The sequence below is a fragment of the Aquarana catesbeiana genome, linkage group LG03 (genome assembly GCF_042186555.1).
Source record: "Aquarana catesbeiana isolate 2022-GZ linkage group LG03, ASM4218655v1, whole genome shotgun sequence".
NCBI classification, from domain to species: domain Eukaryota; kingdom Metazoa; phylum Chordata; class Amphibia; order Anura; family Ranidae; genus Aquarana; species Aquarana catesbeiana.
Window position 1 is genome coordinate 310916057 of NC_133326.1, and position 24138 is coordinate 310940194.

At 39.5% G+C, this 24138-nt stretch overlaps 1 protein-coding gene across 3 annotated transcripts in view; it reads left to right on the top strand.

The window, feature by feature from the left end:
• CDK17 (cyclin dependent kinase 17) overlaps positions 1-24138 on the top strand; it is a 131950-nt gene that overhangs the window by 58603 nt on the left and 49209 nt on the right. For all 3 annotated transcript variants that reach the window (XM_073620269.1, XM_073620270.1, XM_073620271.1), the window contains 3 exons: positions 3713-3846; positions 16282-16407; positions 18076-18132. In XM_073620269.1, the coding sequence (XP_073476370.1) occupies positions 3713-3846; positions 16282-16407; positions 18076-18132 (317 nt within the window). The remainder of the gene's footprint in view (positions 1-3712; positions 3847-16281; positions 16408-18075; positions 18133-24138) is intronic.

Consider the following 24138-nt stretch of genomic DNA (forward strand, 5'->3'; position numbering starts at 1 on the left):
ACGTTCATGAACGGCCACATTTGAAAGGGGATTTCAATACATGTCGTTTAATACTTAGTAATAGTTATTATTAGTTATTTCAGATTTTCGGGTTTTTGGATTTCCGAACTGACGAATTTACAAATTGACAAATGTACGTATTTACGAAGTTTTGAATTAACAAATTTGGAACGAAACGAATTGCACATGTCTAGAAACCAGGAAGTAACTAAAGAAATGTAAAAAAAAAAGTGTAAAACAAGTAATTATGATATACTTTCCTATCTATTTACTAATGCTAGCAGCATGAGTATTACAAATAATGTTGATTGGGAGAGTGAAGTTCCATTTTAATCAGTGCTTGGTATGTTAGGAAGCTATGAATTGGTAATCTCAGAAAATAAAAATAGTAAATGTGGCAATATCAAATGTTGCTATTATGTGCTGCTGATAAAGTATTACCTAGTGTCAGGAAAAGTTTGAAAGAGCCTTCCTGCCATGTATTGTAGTGGATGGTCATGGGTAAAAAGTATCTTCAAAGGGTCTTTTGATTTTTTAAGTAATGATTGGATCCCCTTGTATAAAACCATACAACGAAACTGCTTAAAAGGAACCTTTGGTTTGCTCATACAGGTCAATCCAACATGCTCACTTTTTTGTGTTGGACTCCCCAGCAGGGCTTATCCTTATCTTCTCTTTACTCCCCAAACACTCTGTTTTGAAAAGGTGAGAGCAAAGTGATATCTACTTTTAGGTATATGGCAGCATGTGACTAATTTCCTTCCTTCCACATGAAAGCATTGATGAATGATTGTTCATACACTTAGCACTGTTCTATGGGGGGAGTGGATAGAGTCCTCATCTCTGTGCAACCTTCAAGTAATGATTTAGGCAAACCATACACTGTGCAAATAATTTCTTTCCTGCAACCACAGACAGTGTTGACAGGGAAATCAGCAACTGTCTTCTCCCCGTGGGGGAAGTTGTCCCCGCCGGGCGAAAACAGTGATTATCGCTAGCGTCTGCTATATACATATATATATATATATATATATATATATATATATAAAAACCTAGCAGGCTGGTTGTACCCAAGTTGGTCAATCATCTTGGTTACATTCAGCTTGCCCATTAGCAGTTCGAAACTCTGCTAGTTAAGCAGAATTCAAACAGTGTATGGTCGGCCTTTAGAGCTTATGTAGAGCTAGTTCTCCTCACTCCCAGTAGCTGAATGCAGTGAGGGAGCTAGTCACACACATAATTTATAGACGTTTCACATATAGATTATAGTCAGATCATGCTTATGCTTCAGGACAGCAAATCTTCCAATAATTTAAAGAGTGCTTTACACATTTGCAAGCTTGGCTCATCCAAACTTGCATGTTAATGCCTTCATCTGGAAAGCTGTTTTCTGTCAGGCATCTGTTTTCCACCATAAACATAGGATCAAAAACTCATGCAGCTGAACACAACCAGATCATACCAATATCCTCTCGTATTAGTGGGCTGCATAAGGATCCAAAGTGTCTTGCATGGGAAGCTTGCCAGATTACAGCAGATTTACAAAATGAAATATAAATTTGAAGTTGTTATAATGTGAATTTTCATTTATAGGTTATTTTTGGCAATCACAGTTACAAAGTGTCAGAACACGTTTGATTTCACTTTGCTTTAGTTACAAAAGAAATACGAGAGGAGATTGATTGCCATGATTTACTTACCCTTGTATAAAGCAGCGGTCTCCAAACTACAGCCTGGGGGCCGGATGTGGCCCTTTGCTTGCCTTTATCCTTGGGGGACTATTTCATCCACCGACACCAACAATGGGGCATAATTTTTGTCACTGACACCAGCAATGGGGTACTATTCCTCCCACTGACACCATGAAAAGGGCACAGTTCCTTCCATTGGCACCAATGATGGGGCACAATTTCTTCCATTGACACCAACAATGGGGCCATATTCTTTTCCATTGACACCAATGATGGGGCACCATTACTCCCGCTGACCTCAAGGATGAGGCACTTGTCCTCCCACTGACACCAAAGGTAGGGTATTGTTTACTCCCACTGCACACCAAGACATTTTCTACTCCCACTGGCCCTAGTCCCCCCAAAGCATTAAGGACAATAAACTGGCCCTTTGTTTAGAAAATTTGGAGACCCCTGGTGTAAAGACAGAAATTATCTTGTTTAGTTAGGTTGGGCAAAGTTTACAAATGTATACAACCTAATTGATAGACATATATACACATCCTTGTGCTTTTCTGTATCCCAAAGATACTTACATTGGCATTTCAGGCATATGCACTTCATAGAACATCTTGTGTATTTTTTTTTTTGAGGAATACAAGGCATTGTCATATAGGCCTAGGTGAGGATCATGTTCTCACCCACACCTCCTCTCCACCTAATCCAGTCTGAGTATGCCTTGTGTTAACTGAAACAAATACAAGGCATTCTGTAAATGGCAGCACTGCCAAGCGAGTGTCACCCTGTGGTTAGTGTGCAGAAGAGTAGCCGCTCACAAAGAACCTGAGCAGGACCCAGAAGATCATGGTTATCACTGTAGTAGTGACGATACTACTACTGCTACTACTACTGTGTATTGCCGTTTCCCAGCAGTCCATCATGTTTGAGCTATGCATACTTACATTGTGTCTAATTGGCAATGATCATAAACATCAACGTTTCATTAACAATACCATCAAAAAAATGAATCCCCTGTAGTGAATAAATATTATCAGAATAAGCTGATTGGCAATTTTGTATTCAGTACACACGATTCATTTTTTTATGGTATTGTTGATAAAATGTTATCTTGATTTGTATGATCTTTGCACATTAGACACTTTTTTTTTATTATTATTATTATTATTTAATTGATGAAGGACCTACATTTAAAGGTACAGTCACAATTATTTTGGTTTTTTTTTCGACACTTTGCACTTTTTACTGACCACAGCTGTAGATAGAATAATAGTGAGAATGATTTTACTTGGTGCAGACATTATTCATAAAGGTACTTACATTGTGCCAAGCTGGACCAGTGTAAGTATACAATACAAATCATTTCTGGAGTTGGCTTTGATTTACTTAAAGTTTATCTATGGTCTAAATGTAAAATCCTATATTCAATCCAGCATTGTGCTTCAATTATTTTGAAGTCTTTAAGTCAGTAAACTTTCTTCCTTGAATTCTGTGATACATATTCACTATATCCTGTGATATACTGCCGTGCCACAGACACAGAATTCACAGAGCTTCAGGAGGTGGAGTTGGTACAGGAATCTCTGTTTGCAGGCAGCAAGGTACCATGGGATATGTAGTCCTTGGAAACTGAATATAAACCGCAGAGTAAAAGCTGTAAAGCATGCAGGGAATCCAGGAAGTTGTGTAAAGAGATGGCCAGCAGACATGCAGAATTCACAACATGAAAAGAGTTTTTTAAAGTAAGCTAGATTGGATTGTCAAAAATAACGATTGCATTTTTATTACAATGCTGATGTTATAAAATTTAAAGTGTATGCTGTGATCACATTTTCTAATCTACACATATATGTGTGTTTTGCCTTGTTTTAATAGGTAAAGTGCATTTTTTTTTCATTTTGTTCTCAACTTGAGTAAGATTGGTGATTTGACTGAGCAAGTATTTGCAAACATGTCTTTATTTGCTAGGTAATGGGGATTCCTGTAATGGCCATGTCATAAATTCCTGTGGTTTTCTTTTCTAGACATTGTGCATGAAAACCTGAAAATGGGATCTGACGGAGAAAGTGACCAGGCCTCTGGAACCTCATCTGATGAAGTCCAGTCACCAACAGGTGTTTGCCTCAGGAACAGGATACACCGGAGAATTTCAATGGAGGTATTAACATGATTGATCTCTGTCTGTGAAGCGCATCAAAGGCATTATCATATTTCTATGCCAGTTAAGCAGAATACATACTTGTAGGAAGGAATCCTAATGAGGTGTCTGTAATAGTAAAAAAAAAAAAGGACATTAAAGTTTTAGCTTTGTCATACTCGTGGAAAAAATAGTTCTCCTGCTGCTACTTTCTGAGATGAGAAAAGGAGGACACCTTTCTAGAAAATACAGTATGTAGGCAAAAGACGCAACCCTGCTACTCAAAAAATAGAAAAAGGGGATGAAAATGGGGAAAAAAAGACAGGTGCTGAAGCTGGCCATTAATCTATTCCCAGACTCAAAAAATGTGATGACTATCTCGGTACTAATAACAAACAATATAAATTATATAAAAAATTATTTATTACGTATAAAAACAACAATTTATGGAAGAAATTGTATTTAAAAAAAACCTCAGGGTTCCCCCGGAGAGTATCTGCTGTTGAAGCAAATCTCGAAATTGACTTTTTTCTTCTACTAGTTTTACAGTATGGTAACCGCTTCTTCAGGAAGAATAATCTATCAAATAGATATTGGAGTAAAGCACAAATCGAATGCATTACATTCAAAATTGCAGACAATTATAATTCAGCAAATTATACATGGGAAGATGATGATAATCGTCGAATTGCTCACCGGGCTGTAAAATGGTCATATGTGAAACCACAGGCCCAAACTAAGGGCTCCCCCCGTGGCGGACAAGGGGGATGTATGCGGGTATGAGTCTCAATAGAAAAAATGATAATATGTAAAGGAGTAAATAACGATACGGAAAAGAGAGGGAAGAAAAGGAAAGGGAAGGCGGGGAATGATAGATGAGGGAAGAGGAGAAAGGGAAAATGGGAGGGGGAGGGGGGACAGAAGGGAAGAAGAGGGAGGAAAAAAGAGGAAGGGGGAAAGGGGGGAGGGACAAATGAAGGTTGGGGGGAGGAAAGAAAGGGGGGGTTGGGGGGCAATTTGACGATTATCATTATTTTCCAATATATAATTTGCTGAATTATAATTGTCTGCAGTTTTGAATGTAATGCATTCGATTTGTGCTTTACTCCAATATCTATTTTATAGATTATTCCTCCTGAAGAAGCAGTTAACCTACTGCAAAACTAGTAGAGGAAAAAGTCAATTTCGAGATTTGCTTCAACAGCAGATACTCTTTGGGGGAATCCTGAGTATTTGTTTTTTTAAATATAATTTCTTCCATAAATTGTTGTTTTTATGAACCCTGTATGTTATTTTTATATGTAATAAATACTTTTTTTATATCATTTATATTGTTTGTTATTAGTACCGAGATAGTCCATCACAATTTTTGAGTCTGGGAATAGATATATGGCCAGCTTCAGCACCTGTCTTTTTTTTCCCCATTTTCATCCCCTTTTTCTATGTATCAACTTGGATGATGGTACTTTGCTATTTTTGAACCAAATTTTTACATGAGGCTATAGTCTCAATCTAGTACCTACTCAAAAAATGGTTAGTTCAACCCATCCATGTTTTTTTTTTTTTCACCATTTGATTGAAATGGACTTTTTAACCACTTTAATACGGGCCCTTTTACCCCTTCCTGCCCAGATCAGTTTTCAGCGCTGTTGCATTTTGAATGACAATTGCAATACTGTACCCATATGAAATGATCATTTCTTTTGCTAAATAACTGAAAAAAGACCAGCAATTTTGAAAAGAGCGCTTTTTCTTTCATTTCTGTTATAACATTTTGCAAATAATCTTTCTTCATACATTTAGGCCATAATGTGTTCTGCTACCCTTTTTGGGGTGAAAATAACCCAAATCAGTGTATATTATTAAGTCTGTAGGTAAGATATAAAGTGCATAAACCATATATGATATATATTTGAAAATTGATCAATCCTGTTGTACAGATGGCCTATCTCATTTTTTGAGGCCTGAATACGCCACAACAGTACAAAAAAAACCCAAATGACCCCTTTTTGGAAAGTAGACAGTCCAGGGTATTTAGTAAGAGGCAGGTCGAGATTTTTGAAGTTGTTGTTTGTTTTTCACAATTTTTTTTTTTTACACACTCTAACCAGTGCAGTACAAGGTTATCATATAACGGGTGTGGAAGTAATTTAGGGACACGGGTGACAGTATGTTAAAAAATAAATTTATTTTTTTTAATTTTTTATATATTTTTTTCTTTTTTATAAAATATTTTTCTTCTCTTGCGATTTGTTTTTTTTAACTCACTGTGACCAGAGCACACACATGACCAGAGCAATACAGTGTTACCATAATAACACTGTACTACTCTGGGGAAGTGATCAGGATGTTTTTTTAACGCATTATGATTGTTTATGTCAGGGAATTTCACTGGTATAAGCAACCATTTTTACTGAATGAAACTGATTCATTAGGTGCAATCTGTACATATTCATGGAACAAGAGCAATTATACGAAAGATAAATTTTTATTTATACACACAAGTAAAAAAGGGAAGATAAAAGCATTTTGTACAAGACATTAATGTCCGGAGCACAAGGAACATGAGTTTTGATGTAACATTACTATTTTCACACCTTTATTTTTACATGTTTCGCCAGATGGCTTCTTCAGGAAATGGTGTGGTGTTGTGGCTACTAAATAAAGAAGCACATGGCAAAAAACTTATTACAAAAGATGTACTGTATACAAAAAAGGTTCTCAATGCATACACATAAGGTACAATCAAATCTTTAATTAGCCAACATTATGGATGCATTTCCCCATTTGGATAGACGTTTCCCTAAGTTGCAAATCCTTCATCTGTTCTGTGAAGAGGTGGAGCCAAATAACAGCAAACTGAAGGTATGGAGTCTGCATGTGACGGCTCTACATGCCTATCCAAGAAAGAAATTGCCCACAAGTGCGATAGTCCTCACAAAGAGGAATGTGTAATCACACAAGGTATAAGGATACAAGAGATACCTAAGATTCAATACAACATATCATAGTGAGCTATTTTGCAACAAAAAGCTTATTCAATAAATAAATAAGCGATTTGAATAACCTTTTTGTTGCAAAATGGCTCACTATGATGTGTTATATTGATTAGAGTACATCCCCTCATTTGGAACTCTTGTCCAAATGGGGGGATGCATCCATGTTGGTTATTTAATTAAAGATTTGGTTGTACCTTATGTGTATGCATTGAGTACCTTTTTTTGTATACAATACATCTTTTGTAATACGTTTTTTGCTATGTGCTTCTTTATTTAGTAGTCACGACACCACACCATTTCCTGAAGATGCCATCTGGTGAAACGTGTCGTTGCAGGGTGATTCCAAAAATATGACTCGTTTCTTAATGTAGACTTCTGGGAAAATCAGTGAGCCAATTACACGGGAAATTATGTTCCTGGGGGGCGTTTTGTACACATTCTGTGTACAGAACACCTCCAGGTTGCCATATTACATTTTACAGAAAATGACAGAGGTGCAGATTGAAAAGGAAAGGTCATTTTTTAATAACATTCAATTACAATATGACTTGTGTCACAATTGTATATGCTATATTCTTTTATTTTATTTATTTTTTTATTTGCTATTTTTTTCCCCCCCATAAAAGTGGAATTAACCTTTCAATGGTTAAAACAAAAAAAAAATAATTTTGAGACTGAGTGTGAGGTTTACTGTAGTAGAATACTTTTGGTAGTTAAATAGTAATTTAGTGTAGAGCTTTATGCATCGCATCAAAAAAGACAACGGAGGTTTCAAATGTGGGAAAGTTAATGTTGTTTAGGTTCATCTCAGTAAGACTTGCATTTCCTCAGTTCTCCTAATGTTTTTAGCCCACTAAGGCTTCATATGCTGTTAGTTACAGGTAAGGAAATAGGCGTATTTAAAGCGTAACTTCACCCTAAAAAGGAAGTTCTGCTTTATGCTCTCCTCCCCCTCCTCTTCTATTTTTGACACTCTGGGGGGAGTATCTGATTTTGAGAGATACCCGCTTCCACTGGCATGCCACAGGTCCCAGAAGGCTGTGGGACCATTCACAAAGCGCAGCTTGCATATGCTCAGTGGGCAGTCGGCTGTAGAGGTGCAAGGAATCACTGCTGACTGCCCACAGTAAACATGCCGCCACTGGGGACCTGAAGACTGTCAAAGAACTGGACCCCTGGACAGGTAAGTGTCCTTTTTATTAAAAGTCAGCAGCTATGTTATTGTAGCTGCTGACTTTTTAATTTTCGTTTCAAACAGGGTAAAGAACCGCTTTTGACTGATTATTATGGCTCTTTGAATGGCTAGTAAACCAGTATACAGATTGCTCACGTCTCTGGTGCTGAGTACATTTGTCTCAAAGTGTCCACCACTGGTATACAGAGCTTCCAGGTTTTTGTCCTTTTTTGGCCTATTTTATTTAATCTCCAAACAAATATACATTTTATATTTCAGGCCCATATTTTATTCTCCTACCAATACACGTGTTTTTTTTTTTTTTGTTTTTTTTTGTTTTTTTATAAGAATGAAATGGAATGTCCCCAAAAGTAACCCCTCAATTTTGCACTCCGTAAGGTTGGTGCATGAAGGTTGTGCTACCACATAATCCACAAGGAAAAGCCAGCACTCCTTTGAGAATGTATTAAACTGTTGAAACAAATAGTTGATGTTTCAGTGCTGCACAAGATGCCTTCCTCACTGCAACATAAATGACTCTGGAATTAGGCATGCAAAACCCCAACAATGACCTGCTTAGTCTGGCCTTAAAGGGGGCAGATGATTTCAATGCAATCTTTAGACCATCACTAATAAAATAGTACAGATATAAATTCAGAAAGCTCAAATTTTGTTCTTCCTCCAGTCTTCTGTCAATAAACTGTATTTGTGCAATTCTTGGTATTGGCTTGACATTCTGTTCAGCTAAAGTTTAACATTGAACTTAATAATGAAGATGATACAAGAGTCTCTGCATTGTATTTAAGTGCAATGAATGTACATTGACATTAAAGGAAAAGAAGAACAGCTGCTGCATCATGACAATTAGGAAATATGGCTACAATAAATTTAAACTGAATGTGAGCTCATGTCTACAGTATTTCGAACAATTGGCAAAGAACAATAGAAATGCATTCAGTACTTTTTAGCGGATATTTAATAAGTAACTTTTTGATAGTGTTACAAAGACTTAAACTGGTTAGGTAAATGAGAAGTAAAAGACGTAGATGAGGAAATCCGTATCCTGGAAATAGAAATGCCGGAAGACGGAAAACAAACAAAAGTAAGGATTAGTATAGTGTGGTAAGGTTTGGCGTTTTGCTATGTGCCTACATTAGGCCATCTTAACCACATATTGAACCACATCCTCTTGACATATAGTGACCGAATTCCATACAGATGCTGCTTGCTTTTACAAAGTCAGAAAACATGGAGGGGGGGGGGGAATAACATATACAGTGGCCATCTCCCTAGACTTTGCCCATGTTACCTAAGTTGTCTGGATGAAAAATGGGATTTGAAGATAGAACAGCACTTTTAAAATAAAGCAGGAGAACATCATACCAAAACGTGTATTTGGCAAAGTTTTAGGGTAAATTCACACATGCTGCGGTGACAGCGTGTTACTGCATTGTAAAATGCCTGTTTCTTGCGAGAACACACAGGAAACAATTGTTTTCTATGGGCCCCATTCACACTGCAACACAGCCTAGGGTTGCACTGCAGCATACTGTACTAAAATGCAAACATGCTGCATTTTATCACAGCGCACCGTGCCAAATCGCATGGCAATGTACAGCATCGCTCTGCTGTACATTGCCATGAATGAAGTGTAAGTTTTGTATACTTCACAGAAAATTTGTGCAAAACAAAAAAATAAAAAAATAAAGGGAGCCGTGTTATGTGCTGAATTGCGCACCACATTGCCTCCTACCGCTGCTGGAGTGTTAAATCTCTCAAGCAGCTCTGCATTTTCCGTGTAAATACGGCCTTAAAGTGTTTACAGGAAAAATGTAAAGTCAAACTAACACCCCTTCCACCACGCCCTGGTCCCCACTGTACTTAACTCTGGGAATGCCCATGCAGGGAGACCAGCAGTCTGCGGATTTAAAATCCCCACTCTTCTTCTCTGCATAGTGCTTCTGAGATGGAGCAGAGCTATTCTGATTGGTCAGCAACGTCACAGAGCATCACCCTGATTTGTCTTAGAAGAGTTGCACAGAGAAGAGGGAAGTACAGCGGGGATTGGGTGGTGGGGAGGATGTATGGTATTAGTTCACCTGTAAATTTTTTTCTCTAAAGGTGAACAAACAGGTTGGAATAAGTAGGGAATAACATTTATCATCAAGTCAAAATCTTGTTATTTGCCAAGGTAGGAGTAGAACCTGCCAGGTAGACTGTTAGTTTGTAAGGTCATTTATGTAATACAATATATATATATATATATATATATATATATATATATATATATATTGTATCTCACAAAAGTGAGTACACCCCTCACATTTTTGTTAATATTTTATTATATCTTTTCATGTGACAACACTGAAGAAATTACACTTTGCTACAATGTAAAGTAGTAAGTGTACAGCTTGTATAACAGTGTAGATTTGCTGTCCCCTCAAAATAACTCAACACACAGCCATTAAGGTTTATACGGCTGACAACAAAAGTGAGCACACCCCTAAGAGAAAATGTCCAAATTGGACCCAATTACCCATTCTCCCTCCCCGTTGTCATGTGACTCGTTATTGTTACAAGGTCTCAGGTGTGAATGGGGAGCAGGTGTGTTAAATTTGGTGTTATCGCTCTCACTCTGTCATACTGGTCACTGAAAGTTCAACATGGTACCTACTTTACATTGTAGTAAAGTGTAATTTCTTCAGTGTTGTCACATGAAAAGATATAATAAAATATTTACAAAAATGTGAGAGGTGTACTCACTTTTGTGAGATACTGTTTGTATATACAGTGTATTTGTATATGTATGTATATATGTGTGTATGTATATGTGTGTATATATATATATATATATATATATATATATATATATATATATATATATATATATATATACACACACTATATAGCCAAAATATTGGGATGCCTGCCTTAAAACGCACATGAACTTTAATGGCACCCTGGTCTTAACCCGGGTACACACTTTTTTTCATTCAAGCAGCACACTGTCAGCTCAGGTCAGAGCCACTGTACTAACCATGCAAGGTTAGTTCAGCGATCTCCCCCCCCGCTGAGCTGTTGTGTTCTGACAGGGGGCGCACCTTCCCCGACGAGAACACTCTGATCAGCGCTCTCTGCCATTGGCTGAGAGCATTGATCCGGGAGTCAGTCAGATGCTGGCTTTCCAGGCCGACTTCTGTCAGACAGACTGACATACACGTGGGCCGAATGTTGGACGTTTTTTGTTTTTAAACTGGCCGCTGTCTCTTGACATTTGTTTTTGGTTTTATTCTGTAGGGTTCAATATTGAGTTGGTCCACCCTTTGCAGCTATAACAGCTTCAACTCTTCTGGGAAGGCTATCTACAAGGTTTAGGAGTGTGTCTATGGGAATGTTTGACCATTCTTCCAGAAGTGCATTTGTGAGGTCAGGCACTGATGTGGACGAGAAGTCCTGGCTCGCAGTCTCTGCTCTGATTCATCCCAAAGGTGTTCTATCGGGTTGAGGTCAGGACTCTGTGCAGGCCAGTAAAGTTCCTCCACCCCAAACTCGCTCATCAATATATATAGACTTACAGAGTTATTTACTAAAGCAATGCCAGGAATGATGGTGTCGTGCGCAGAACCATAAATATATCAACTAACTCATGGATGGTATTTCCTTGGTTGGTTGTTGGAAGTTATTGCACTATAAACCTTTTCTTAGCAAATGATCAGGTCAGTGTTTTGGCAAGAAGTGGGCATTTGTAATGTATCCTGATTCCTGAACAATATATGCAGAGAGCTGCATGAGTGTTCCATATCCTGTAGTGTACCACAGTAAAAAGTGACTTGCAGGAATTATGAAAAAATACCCAGTGCTATGAAAAAATAACTAGTGCTTAATATACTATACACATTGGTGATGAGGTAGACGTTCCATAAAATGTAACGTTTAGCAGTTAGACTCAGTACTTGACTTGCTGCATTGGTGAGGGCTGAATTGTACATCTAGTGCTTTGCATTATAACATAAACGGGCAGATCGTTCCTGTCCAATGACTGGAAGAAATAGGTCATTGCCGCCACTTAAGAAGGCAGGATTCAGTTAGTGTCGTAATGACTAATATAATCGTTTTTCGGGGTTTTATTTACTTTTTAAGACACTTCTACAGGGCGTTTTAAAATTAGAACCTAGATGCCATGAAAGCGAAGCATGCCAGCCTAACTACCTAAATTAGGGCACCAAAATATTCACAACAAGCAGAACACCGTAATTATAGTAATTTATCAAACGTTTCTGACACTTGTTCCCATTAATGTTGAAGTTAACAGGCCGGGAAGTGCTGTCTAATCCAAGCACTGAGGAAATGCAAACATTTACGAATTGTACAGGGATCTTTCATGTACTGTTGTGTCATGCGCTTGTGCTTAGGGCACACCACTGACAGCAGGAATGTATTTGTCTCCCAGTGAATTCATTTGGTCGTTGAAACATTTGCTAACATATGCACATGCATGTAGATTTTTATTGCTCAAACTTTGGCATTCAGAATTTGATGTTTTTTTTTTTTGTTTTTTTTTTTGATGTTTTGAGTTTTCATAAATGTGGCTCTCAACAGTACCCATTAAAGCTGTTGGCCACGTTTTGTGGTGGGGGATGTTTGATATTTTTTAAGCCCATTTGGGTTCCAGTCCCATAAATCAATTTAGTTAGAATATCGTGTAAAAGGGGTATTTTACATTGTACATATGGTATTATGTGGGAGTCATAGAGATGAAAGTGCACGCTACCCAAGGGTTCTTTCCAAATGGCATAATGAGACATCACATACATTTCGTGGGGAATGCCGTCTTATGAATACGATGCTTGGAAAAATACTGCACCCTACTGGATTCTTTTTAATACTTCAAGGAAGAAGCTTCTGCTTTTTTGTTCTATAATGGGTTATTTTCTAATGGAATCTTTATCCTTGTTGCCTTATAGCAAAGGGGAAAGAAATGTATTTAGACTACGTTCGCACTACTACTTTTTTTTATTTTTTTCATTTTTTTTTTTGTAATGCAACTGGGTTGCTGTGCAGTGCATTTTATCAATGTTGTATATACTTAACCATCTTTAGGCTGGCCATACATTATACAATTTTCTTCTACAACTTACCAAAACCTTATAATATGAGGTCACACCTAAACACTTTCAATTCAGGCAGGCCCTTGCACTACATAGTTGAAGGTAAATCTAAAGGAAATTGAACAAGAAAATTGTATAATGTATGGCTTTACTAGGAAAGATGTACTACTAGAAACCAGCCTTTTTTTTTTCTTTTTTTTTTATGTATCATACTTAATGATCATGTTCAGTGCAGATGACGATAATATCTATCTGCAAAAGTTACACAGGCAAGTTTCACCATTGATCAGCAGTTATGAGTAGTAGCATATAGAATTTATATAGTGCCAACAGTTTGTGCAGCGTTTATTTATATAGCGCCAACAGTTTGTGCAGCGTTTACAATATAAAGAGAGACAATGCAGCAACAATACAATTCAATATAAGAGGGTTAGGAGGGCCCTGTTCCTGGGAGCTTGCACTTTAATAGAATAATTAATAATTAGGTAATTAATAATAATAATTTGAATAATTTTAACCAAATTAAAATTTCCAATTAGTTGCCCATGACAAATTGTATTGTTTAACAGGTGATAATCCAAGTTCCATTACTAATAAAATCCATCTTCATTTGCATGATTCTTCACCATGGTTATAAGTTGATAAAAACTCATGAAAATTCTGTCTTTAGCATTTCCAATTTTCCTAAATATCAAATGGCAAAAAATCTTTTTTAATTGCATTAGAGAGACTCTTTATCTCATTAAATATACTTAGCAAATTGTAGACAAAATTTTTAATGCTGCGTAAAAAGATAATTAAATTTCACCACATTACTCATGCTTTCTCTCCATTTAATCGCCATGAAGAAGGGTGATAGAGCAGCGTCGTTAGTGAGTCACTCATCCTTACAGCTGACAGCACTCCCTGCCCGAAGCACATATATGCTCAGGAGGCAGCTGATTCAATATGATGGTATACCGATTTGCACTAGGGTGTAAATCAGTTTTATTCATCCTGCTGGGGAATTACATGTATTACTGAACCGACAGCTTCAGCCCTACAAGGGCAATAGGGCTTCTTGCTTTGAATACCCCTTGATGTAATCTGACATCTGAATGTTTATCCTATCAGCATGTATTTATATGGTCTTCAAGAATATGTAAATCAAAGTGCTTTCATGTAGGACTAAATGCCCTTGCTAATGCTGTAGTATAAAATTGTGCTTATTGGAGACCTGAAACAAATATTGAATAACAAAGACAAAAACCATATTCTATAAAGTGAAAAGGCACAGTATTTTTAAGGGCCCATTCACATGTTGGCAAGCTGTTTTATTCTTTATTAATGTGAGCTGCATTAAGGCAGCCCATTCTGAATGGACTGCCAAAGCATTACAACGGATCAATAACACATGGCATGTGCATTGTGGTGCGCTGCAGTGCATCATACACTACAGTATGTTGGGGTGCCATTCACAATGAATGCCACTGAAAATAGAGCAGGTGTTTGGTGGAAACACTCTGTATCGCATGCGGTTTACTGCAGTGCACAAGAGTAATTAGGCCCTCAAAGTGGATTTAATTTATCCTTCCAAAAATGTAATTTAGTTAGACTTTAGATATAGTCATTTGATGTGATTCATATTGGCATTATTTTCAAATGTTATTTTAATTCAGAAAAGTATTTCTTACAGTAAAACATTAACCTCAAAGAAATGAGAAATACAAGAATTATTGTGTTTTCTCTTAAACCACTTCAGCTCTCACACCTGTGCACCCTCTATGGACCAGAGCAGTTTTTATATTTCTGCTATGTACCTGATTATTCGGCAACAACTTTGTCCTTAAAGTGGTTGTAAAGTCTCAAGGGTTTTCACCTTAAAGTGATTGTTAAGGTTCATTTTTTTTAAAATAACAGACATGTTATACTTACCTGCTCTGTGCAAGGGTTTTGCACAGAGCAGGCCCGCTCCACCTTTTCTGTTGTCCCCTAGCGTTGCTCCTGGTTCCTCCTCTTTGGCGAGTGCCCCCGCGGAGAGCCAATTTCCACGGGGGCACTCGTGCGGGAGCGCTCTTGAATTTTGCTGCTGCATCCGTTGACACAGACCGCAGGACTCGGCCCCCGTGTCACTGAATTTGCTTGACAGCAGCGAGAGACAAAACAGTCCAAACCCCTGTAAAACGTGTCCCTTAACAAGGTTACGTCCTCGTCTTTCCCATGCATTCAAAAAGCCAAGTTACCAGTGGTTTAGCAGGGTCTCCTTTACAGCAGTCTACCACTTTGTGTGTCCTGCCTCACACACACCACCTCACAGATTAATACTGGCTTTTTTTCTCTTTTTTTTTAAAGTGGCAGCCATTGGCTCCTGCTGCTGTTAATCAAATCCAGTGACAAAGGAGCAAAGAGCGGGGTAACACGGCACTGTGTGTGTCTTATAGATGCGCACGCACACACACGGTGCTGCTTTGAATCGAGCCCACGTGAGTGCCCCCATAGCAAGCAGCTTGCTTTAGGGATACTTGGAAGGCAGGAGGAGCCAGGAGTTCCGGCAGAGGACCCCAGAAGAAGAGGATCGGGGCTGCTCTGTGCAAAGCCACAGAGGAGGCAAGTATAACATGTTTATTATTATTTTTATTATTTTTTAAATGAGCATTTACAGTCGCCTTAAGCCTCCTTTGCAGGTGGGCTAACCTTTTTTCAGGACCAAGTCCCTGTAATCTGAGTGGGTATTCTTTCCCATAGTCTTTCTGAGCCTCCAAATTCTGGATCCCAGATAAAGGCTTAACAATCTTGGGCAAACTAAGTAAGTTTACCCCTTTTCAGCTGTATTTACACAGCAACTCCTAACTGTCATTGACAGTCAAAAATTGCTGGCAGCTACAAGGGGAGCAGCTAGGCAGAAGAACCGGAAGGTACGCATGTCCTGTATACTTCACTGAAGTTTTCTTTTTTTACACTGCAACAATGATGGTCTAACCAACAACACCTTTGTGCCTTGGATTGTAGATTGTAAACCTGTTTTCTTCTTATGCAAAGTTGTTCTAGTTCATTTTGCCTAAATCATTTTCTTTAACTTTACTGCAGTTTATTACATTAGAAGTAGTAAAGGAGAAGAATATAATTGAACTGGATAAACAATGAAATCGGTTGTGTGAAATGTGGTGTCTTTTTTTTTTTTTTTTTTTTTTTTCAGGACCTAAATAAACGTCTGTCACTTCCGGCTGACATAAGGATACCAGATGGGTATTTGGAGAAACTGCAGATAAATAGCCCACCCTTTGATCAACCTATGAGCAGGCGATCACGGAGAGCATCACTGGTAAGCTCTGGGAAACCTAGCAGTGCACATTGTGCTTTATTGTGTTTTTATTTTCTGCTTATTCTCACTTTCATTTATTTGAGGCATATTGCTTTAAAAGCATTACTAGTCAATTGTAATGCTGTAGAATAATTTAAAGAGTAGTTCCAGCCTGGGAGAAAAAAATATTAAAAGTCAGCAGCTACAAATACTGAAGCTGCTGACTTTTAATATAAGCACACTTACCTGTCCAGGGAGCCTGCGATGTTGGCACTCGAAGCCGACTCATCCATCCTGTTTCCTATTGCGCATGCACGGGTCGCACTGCGCTTTCTAAATGGTCCCGCTGTCTTCTGGGACCTGTGTGTCTCCTAGAAGGCGGAGGGGGGTAGAGGGAGCGGATGTTTCATAGATTGCCGCACATTGATGCGCAATCTTACACGGAAGTTGGAGCGGATCCCTGGTTTTGACAACGAACAAGCGGAGCTTCCACTTTTGGGTGGAACTCTGCTTTAAAGCGTTTATAAAGAGCCTTTGGCTCCTACATAGAGGAATCCTTTCCCTTTAGGCTAGGTTCACATTTGCGCAGGAGATTCCTGCTTTGGGTCTGCACAGCCACAACCACCCACACAAAAAAGCATGCTGGATGCATATGAGTGCCATTAATTTTAATGGCATGCTCCATACACTAGAAATCGCACCCAAACTGGGAAGCGCACTGTACTTGCAGTTCCTGTGTCGGCTGCGATTCCAGAAATGGTGCAGGGATGTTTTCAATGTCTTTTGGGAGACAAGGCAGGCCATTCAAATGAATAGGATGCCGTGCCTGCACAAAACACATCTCGCAGAGCCGCAGCAATGTGAACCTAGCATTACCCTACTGTTTACATTTATTCCCCAAACTAAAGTTGTTGTTTTTTTTTTGTTTTTTTTTTGTTTTTTTCCCTCAAATATTGTAAAATATTATTTCAATAAAGTTCATCCCCATTACATAGGGGATGATGGGCTTGGTAGTCAATGAAAGAAACACAACCTTATTCCTGCTTCCAGTTTGTCTTGTAGGAAGTGACAAGGACACTGCATTTTTAGCAAGATCAACAGGTATTTTCTGTACTTGCTAAAAAAAAGATCCCAGCCTTAAAAATAAAACAAATGCAGCCCCTGCATTTAAAGATTGTTGAGCTGCAATATGCTTTTTAGTTTTTGGTATTGAGTTTAGTTCTACTTGAACGGCATTAAATCTGTCGTCAAGTGCTGGTGTACCAGTTCCCACTGTGGAGTTCATTTCATCTCAGCGTTGCCAAAATTGTGCGGACAGGCAGGTAAGAAACTTTAATTCAGAAGAGACGTGGGGGAGATTTATAGAACTGGAGCACTCGGAATCTGGTGCAGCTGTGCATGGTAGCCAATCAGCTTCTAACGTCCGCTTGTTCAATTAAGCTTTGGAAAAAAAACTTGTAAGCTGATTGGTTTCTATGCAGAGCTGCACTTTTGCACTCTCCAGTTATAGTAAATAAGCCCTATAGTATGTCACTGCTGCATTAAAATTTCTGCCTGTTCACCTTTTTTTTTTTAAACTTCCACGTTAACAATTGCAAATATAAATTTAGTAGTGGTGTATATATATTTGTATTTAATAATTTTTTTGCCGTGCTAAGGTATTTTTTTCATTTTGTTTCCTTACTACAGTCTGAAATTGGTTTTGGAAAGATGGAAACTTACGTCAAACTGGAGAAGCTTGGAGAGGTTTGCAGCTTTTATTTTCTTTACCTTCAGAAGAGGTTGATGTTCAGCATGGTTATTATCAGGTCAAAGTGTTTTTTTTTCCTCCCTCCCACGTTCAATAAGAATTTTCCTCCCTAAGTTGCTGAGTCATTACTGAATGTGGAAATCAATTGGTAAATAAAGCAGGTCTGAGCTTGTAAGTTTAGGCTAATCATTTACTGTATATTGGCCACCATATGTTTTGTGTTTTAATGCTTTGTCACAGGCAAAGATTGTGAGTCAAGTGCCATGTTGCTGGGACTCTCTCCTCTCTGGCCACCAGCCATATATAGTTTGAATCTTGGCCGATTTTAGTAGGAACTAATCGATCAACCTGGGTACAACCAGCCTGCCGAATTTTACATGCAATTTATTGCTAGCGGCTGGTAAAGCTGCCAGCAATAATCACTGTGTTCTCCGGGTGGGGATCAAGGTTGCAGGAAAGAAATTTGCTCCGTCTATGGCCAGCCTTAGCCAGGTCTTTCTTTCATCTGCTCATCTGTGTTGGTGGGCTCGCTGAAATCAAAACCTTTGTTATTTTTATCTTGTACCTTAAGGGTCAGTTCACACATGGGCAACACGACTTTAACGCGACTTTAACGCGACTTTGTACCGCGACTTCAACGCGGCTTCAGCGCGACTTTAGCGCGACTTCAGCGCGACTTCGGCAAATTACGAGGCGACTTGAAGTCGCCTCCATGACAGGCGACTTCGCCTGTGGCCAATCACCTCTCTGGGAGGGAGGGGGGAGGGAGGGGTTTTCTCTGCAAAGTCGCTTGAGAGATCCGACTTGCAGGCGACTTACATTGAGTTGAATGGGTACAAGTCGCCTACAAGTCGGATAGAAGTAGTACAGGAACCTTTTTTGAAGTCGGAGCGACTTCAGTAGTGTCAGTTAAGACGGTTCAATTCACTACAATTGTAATCTAAATGCAAAGCGACTTGGGGCGACTTGAGGGCGTACAAGTCGGATCCCAAGTCGCCCCAGTGTGAACCGAGCCTTAGTTGTCCAGTGGTTAAAGCAAATCAACATTCAATCAAGTTCAGGAGGGACCAGACAAATTTCGATCCATCTATGGCAGCTTCCATTAATGAGAATCTGATTGACTTCTCGTGATTGGGCTTGTTGGGAAAAATTTAGTTTGATCAGCCCTGCGGCCAATTGACTGCAGCTCTGGAGGGAGGGCTCCCCGCTTAGAGAATACAATAACACAGCAAGGGATGATTCTCCTATCCATCTCACTTGTTAGTGTGGGGAATCCTTTCAGTTTTCCATCTCGCTTGTAAAGTTAGGGGAATCAGTTCAGTTTGTTTTTTTGATCAGCCTGCTGGCTGATTGAAAAAAACCTGACCAAAGTATGACCAGCGTACTGTCGGATTTACCTCGCCTTTACTAATCTACACATCTATATTTAAAGATAATTAAAAAAATATATATTTTCATTTTGAATAGAAAAAGGAAGGTTTTAAAACCCTGCCCTTCTTCTTTTTTTTTTTTTTTTTTTCTTTTTTGTTTTTAATACCAACTTTGTCCGATTGGAGAGATTTTCCTTCACTTCCTGTTCCATAGCCAAAACAGAACGTGAGAGAAGATGCCTCTAAAGTGAGGGAATCGGTTGTCACCAGTGTCCCCATAGGAAGATTTCTCCTCTGTTCCTGTTCAGGTAGCAACCCAAAACTTTGGATTTCTTTCACTTTCACTCTTGGCAGCGATGGCAGTAAACAGGATATATAGAGAGGTTGAATCTCCCTAATGGGTTGCATAGATGGCAATAAAAACCTGACAGGTGTTCTAATCCCTCTCCATTCTATCCAATACTAAAAAAAAGTTTTGCCTTTAGTTATAATTATAATATAACCAGTAACAAAAGCATGAAAGTCAAGTATGTGAAAATGTAAGTTACAAATTATGATAAACAGAATAATAATGGCTCAAAATATGTGCTCACTAAAAATATACTATACATTCCCTTTAAGAGAATGAGCTTTAGAGTCCAACCTACATTTCAGGACCATTTTACATAAGAAAACCACAGGTAAAATCCTCTGTTTTCCATGGCGTAATGAAAACTGTCCTCATGGTTTAGAGCTTTTCATCTTTAGCTGTGCAATTAACTATTACATCACTAGTGTTGTTTTTATAACCCTCTTGCATATACGGTATCTCACAAAAGTGAGTACACCCCTCACATTTTTGTAAATATTTTATTATATCTTTTCATGTGACAACACTGAAGATATTACAATTAACAGTGTAAATTTGCTGTCCCCTCAAAATAACTCAACACCCAGCCATTAATGTCTAAACCGCTGGCAACAAAAGTGAGTACACCCCTAAGTGAAAATATCCAAATTGGGCCCAATTAGCCATTTTCCCTCCCCAGTGTCATGTGACTCGTTAGTGTTACAAGGTGTCAGGTGTGAATGGGGAGCAGGTGTGTTCAATTTGGTGTTATCGCTCTCACTCTGTCATACTGGTCACTGGAAGTTCAACATGGCACCTCATGGCAAAAGAACTCTCTGAGGATCTGATAAAAAAGAATTGTTATTCTACATAAAGATGGCCTAGGCTATAAAAAGATTGCCAAGACCCTGAAATTGAGCTGCAGCATGATGGCCAAGACCATACAGTGGTTTAACAGGACAGGTTCCATTCAGAAAAGGCCTCGCCATGGTCAGCCAAAGAAGTTGAGTGCACGTGCTCAGTGTCATATCCAGAGATTGTCTTTGGGAAATAGACGTATGAGTGCTGCCAGCATTGCTGCAGAGTTGAGGGGGGGGCGAGTCAGCCTGTCAGTGTTTAGACCATATGCCGCACACTGCATCAAATTGGTCTGCATGACTGTCATCCCAGAAGGAAGCCTCTTCTAAAGATGATGCACAAGAAAGCCCGCAAATAATTTGCTGAAGACAAGCAGACTAAGGACATACATTACTGGAACCAAATCCTGTGGTCTGATGAGACCAAGATGAACTTATTTGGTTCAGATGGTGTCAAGTGTGTGTGGCGGCAACCAGCTCAGGAGTACAAAGACAAGTGTGTCTTGCCTACAGTCAAACATAGTGGTGGGAGTGTCATGGTCTGGGGCTGCATAAGTGCTGCCAGCACTGAGGAGCTACAGTTCATTGAGGGAACCATGAATGCCAAAATGTACTGTGTCATACTGAAGGAGAGCATGATTCCCCCTCCCTTTGGAGACTGGGCCGCAGGGGAGTATTCCAACATAACCCCAAACCCAACTCCAAGACGACCACTGCCTTGCTAAAAAAAGCTGAGGGTAAAGGTGATGGACTGGCCAAGCATGTCTCCAAACCTAAATCCTATTGAGCATCTGTGGGGCATCCTCAAACGGAAGGTGGAGGAGTGCAAGGTCTCTAACATCCACCAGCTCCGTGATGTCATCATAGAGGAGTGGAAGAGGACTCCAGTGGCAACCTGTGAAGCTCTGGTGAACTCCACGCCCAAGAGGGTTGAGGCAGTGCTGGAAAATATTGGTGGCCACACAAAATATTAACACCTTGGGCCCAATTTTGACATTTTCACTTGGGGCGTACTCACTTTTTTGTTGTGGTTTAGAGATTAATGGTGGTGTGTTGAATTATTTTGAGGGGACAGCACAATTTCACTGTTATACAAACTGTACACTCACTACTTTACATTGTAGCAAAGTGTAATTTCTTCAGTGTTGTCACATGAAAAGATATCATAAAATAATTACAAAAATGTGAGGGGTGTACTCACTTTTGTGAGATACTGTATTATGGCATGGAAAAAGTAGGAAAGGGATCCTATACTATTCCCTTTACATTCTGTATAATAGACCTATGCTTTTTGTTCACATTGGGCTCAAAGGGCATTTTGGAGAATGCGTTTGCGTGTGGCTGCCTTGTATGGTGACTGCATATAACTTGTATTTATAGAAAACTGTCATCCCCTTTCTGGCATCCTTTTTGCTTCTTTTTCTGCCATGTTTCCTTGCTGCTACATGATCCATTTGGTGCTATGCTTTCTCTTATGATAGGTTAAATGTGTTGTTCAATGCATTGCCTCATTTTCTTGTAAGAATAACTTAAAGTGAAAAAAGTAAATCTTTTTGTTGTAAAACAAAAAAAAACATGCTATACTTCCCTCCTCTGTACAAGGGTTTTGCACAAAGTGGCCCCGATCCTCCTTTTGTGGGGTCCCCCCGCAGCGCTCCTGGCCTCTCCTCTTTATCGGGTACCCCCACGGAGAGCCACTTTCCATGGGGTCACTCGTGCAGACACGCTTCCGTGTCCTGCTGCTGCATCCATTGACACAGACAGCAGGACTCGGCCCCGCCCCGGAGCCCGTGTCACTGGATTTGATTGACAGCAGCGGGAGCTAGAGCCGCTGTCCTTGACCCTGCCGCTAAAACGATAGGGCTCAGGTAAGAAAGGGGGGAGCTGCAGCACTAAAGGTTTTTCACCTTAATGCATAAAATGCATTAAGGTGAAAAAAACGTGAGGGTTTACAACCCCTTTAAGTGGTATTAAGTCCAAAAACAAAAATGGAATATATTGCAGCCTATCAAGCCTTAGATGTGGTGGGTGCATTCGTGTCCTTTTTGCGCTCTTTTTCCATTATCTCACTTGGTGATCCTGCTAGTAACAGTTTCTGTGTTAGTTAGGGTTCATGCATGTGCGGGACTGTGTGTGATCTTACGCTTTCCTGCACCTGCAACAAAAACACACTGCTGTAAGCAGACACGCAGGAGTGCCATTAACTCTCAAAGGCACCCCCACACATTGGAAACCACAGCGCATTTTCCCTTGCTGGGGTCGCATAGCAGTATGCAGTTTCCCAATGCCTGCAATTTTGGAAAAGGTCCAGGGACCTTTTCCCTGCTTTTTCCAAAGGTACAGCAGCCTAATTGAATGTGGCCGCAGGGAAACCACATTATTGTGAACCTAGCCTTATGTTGTCTGCATTCTGGATGATGTATTTAAGCAGACGTCATTGGAAGCGAGCATTTTCATTCTGTGGAGAGGATAGTGTTAAGCTGTGAGCACACAATTTGTTTTTTTTTTTGGTTTTTTTTGTTTTATTTTTTCCAACTAGAGGGCTGAGCAAAAGGAAAAAAAAAATTGACAGATTTCCTCGTCCACACAAGCAAGTTGAACAAAGGAATCCTCCTTGATGCGCTATTGTATTCTGACAGCGGGACTCCTCTGCTGTCAGAATACAGTGATCAGTGGCTGTAGCCACTGATCAAAGAAGGTTTTCCAGCAGGCCCATTCTGCAGAAGCTGATCTAATGGATCTGCTTCTGCTGAACTGGCCGAATTTCAATCTGTGTGTACCTGGCTTTAGACTAGCAGATTTAACTACTTGCTGCCCGCGCTATAGCTGAAAGACAGCTACAGAGCGGGCCTAATTGCCTGCGGGTCGCGTGCGGCGCTCTCTGTGATCACCAAGCTTTTAAGACTCAGCTGATCACAGATCAGAGTAAGGGGTCGATCCCAGCCCCATACCACGTGATCAGCTGTCAGCCAATGACGCTGATCACATGATGTAAACAGTAGATCAGTAATCTGTATTTTTTTTTTCCCTCCATGCTGTCAGCGTGAGGGCAAAAAAAATCCGATCATCGACTTCTGTCAGAGGGACATTGGTCCCTCACACAGAGAGCCGTGACTGCATTTTCTGTGCCCACCAGTGCCAGCTGCTAGTGTCCACCTAACAGTGCCACCTATCAGTAACCCACAGTGCCACCCATCAATGCCCATCAGTGCTGCCAATCAATGCCCATTTTATAACAAACTATGCAACCGTTTTTTTTCAAAATTTTTGGTCCTTTTTCATTTTATTTAGCAAAAAATAAAAACCACAGCAGTGATTAAATACCACCAAAAGAAAGCTCTATTTGTGTGAAAAAATGCAAAAATTTTCATTTGGGTACACTGTAGCATGACCGCGCAATTGTCATTCAAAGAGTGACAGCGCTAAAAGCTGAAAATTGGTCTGGGC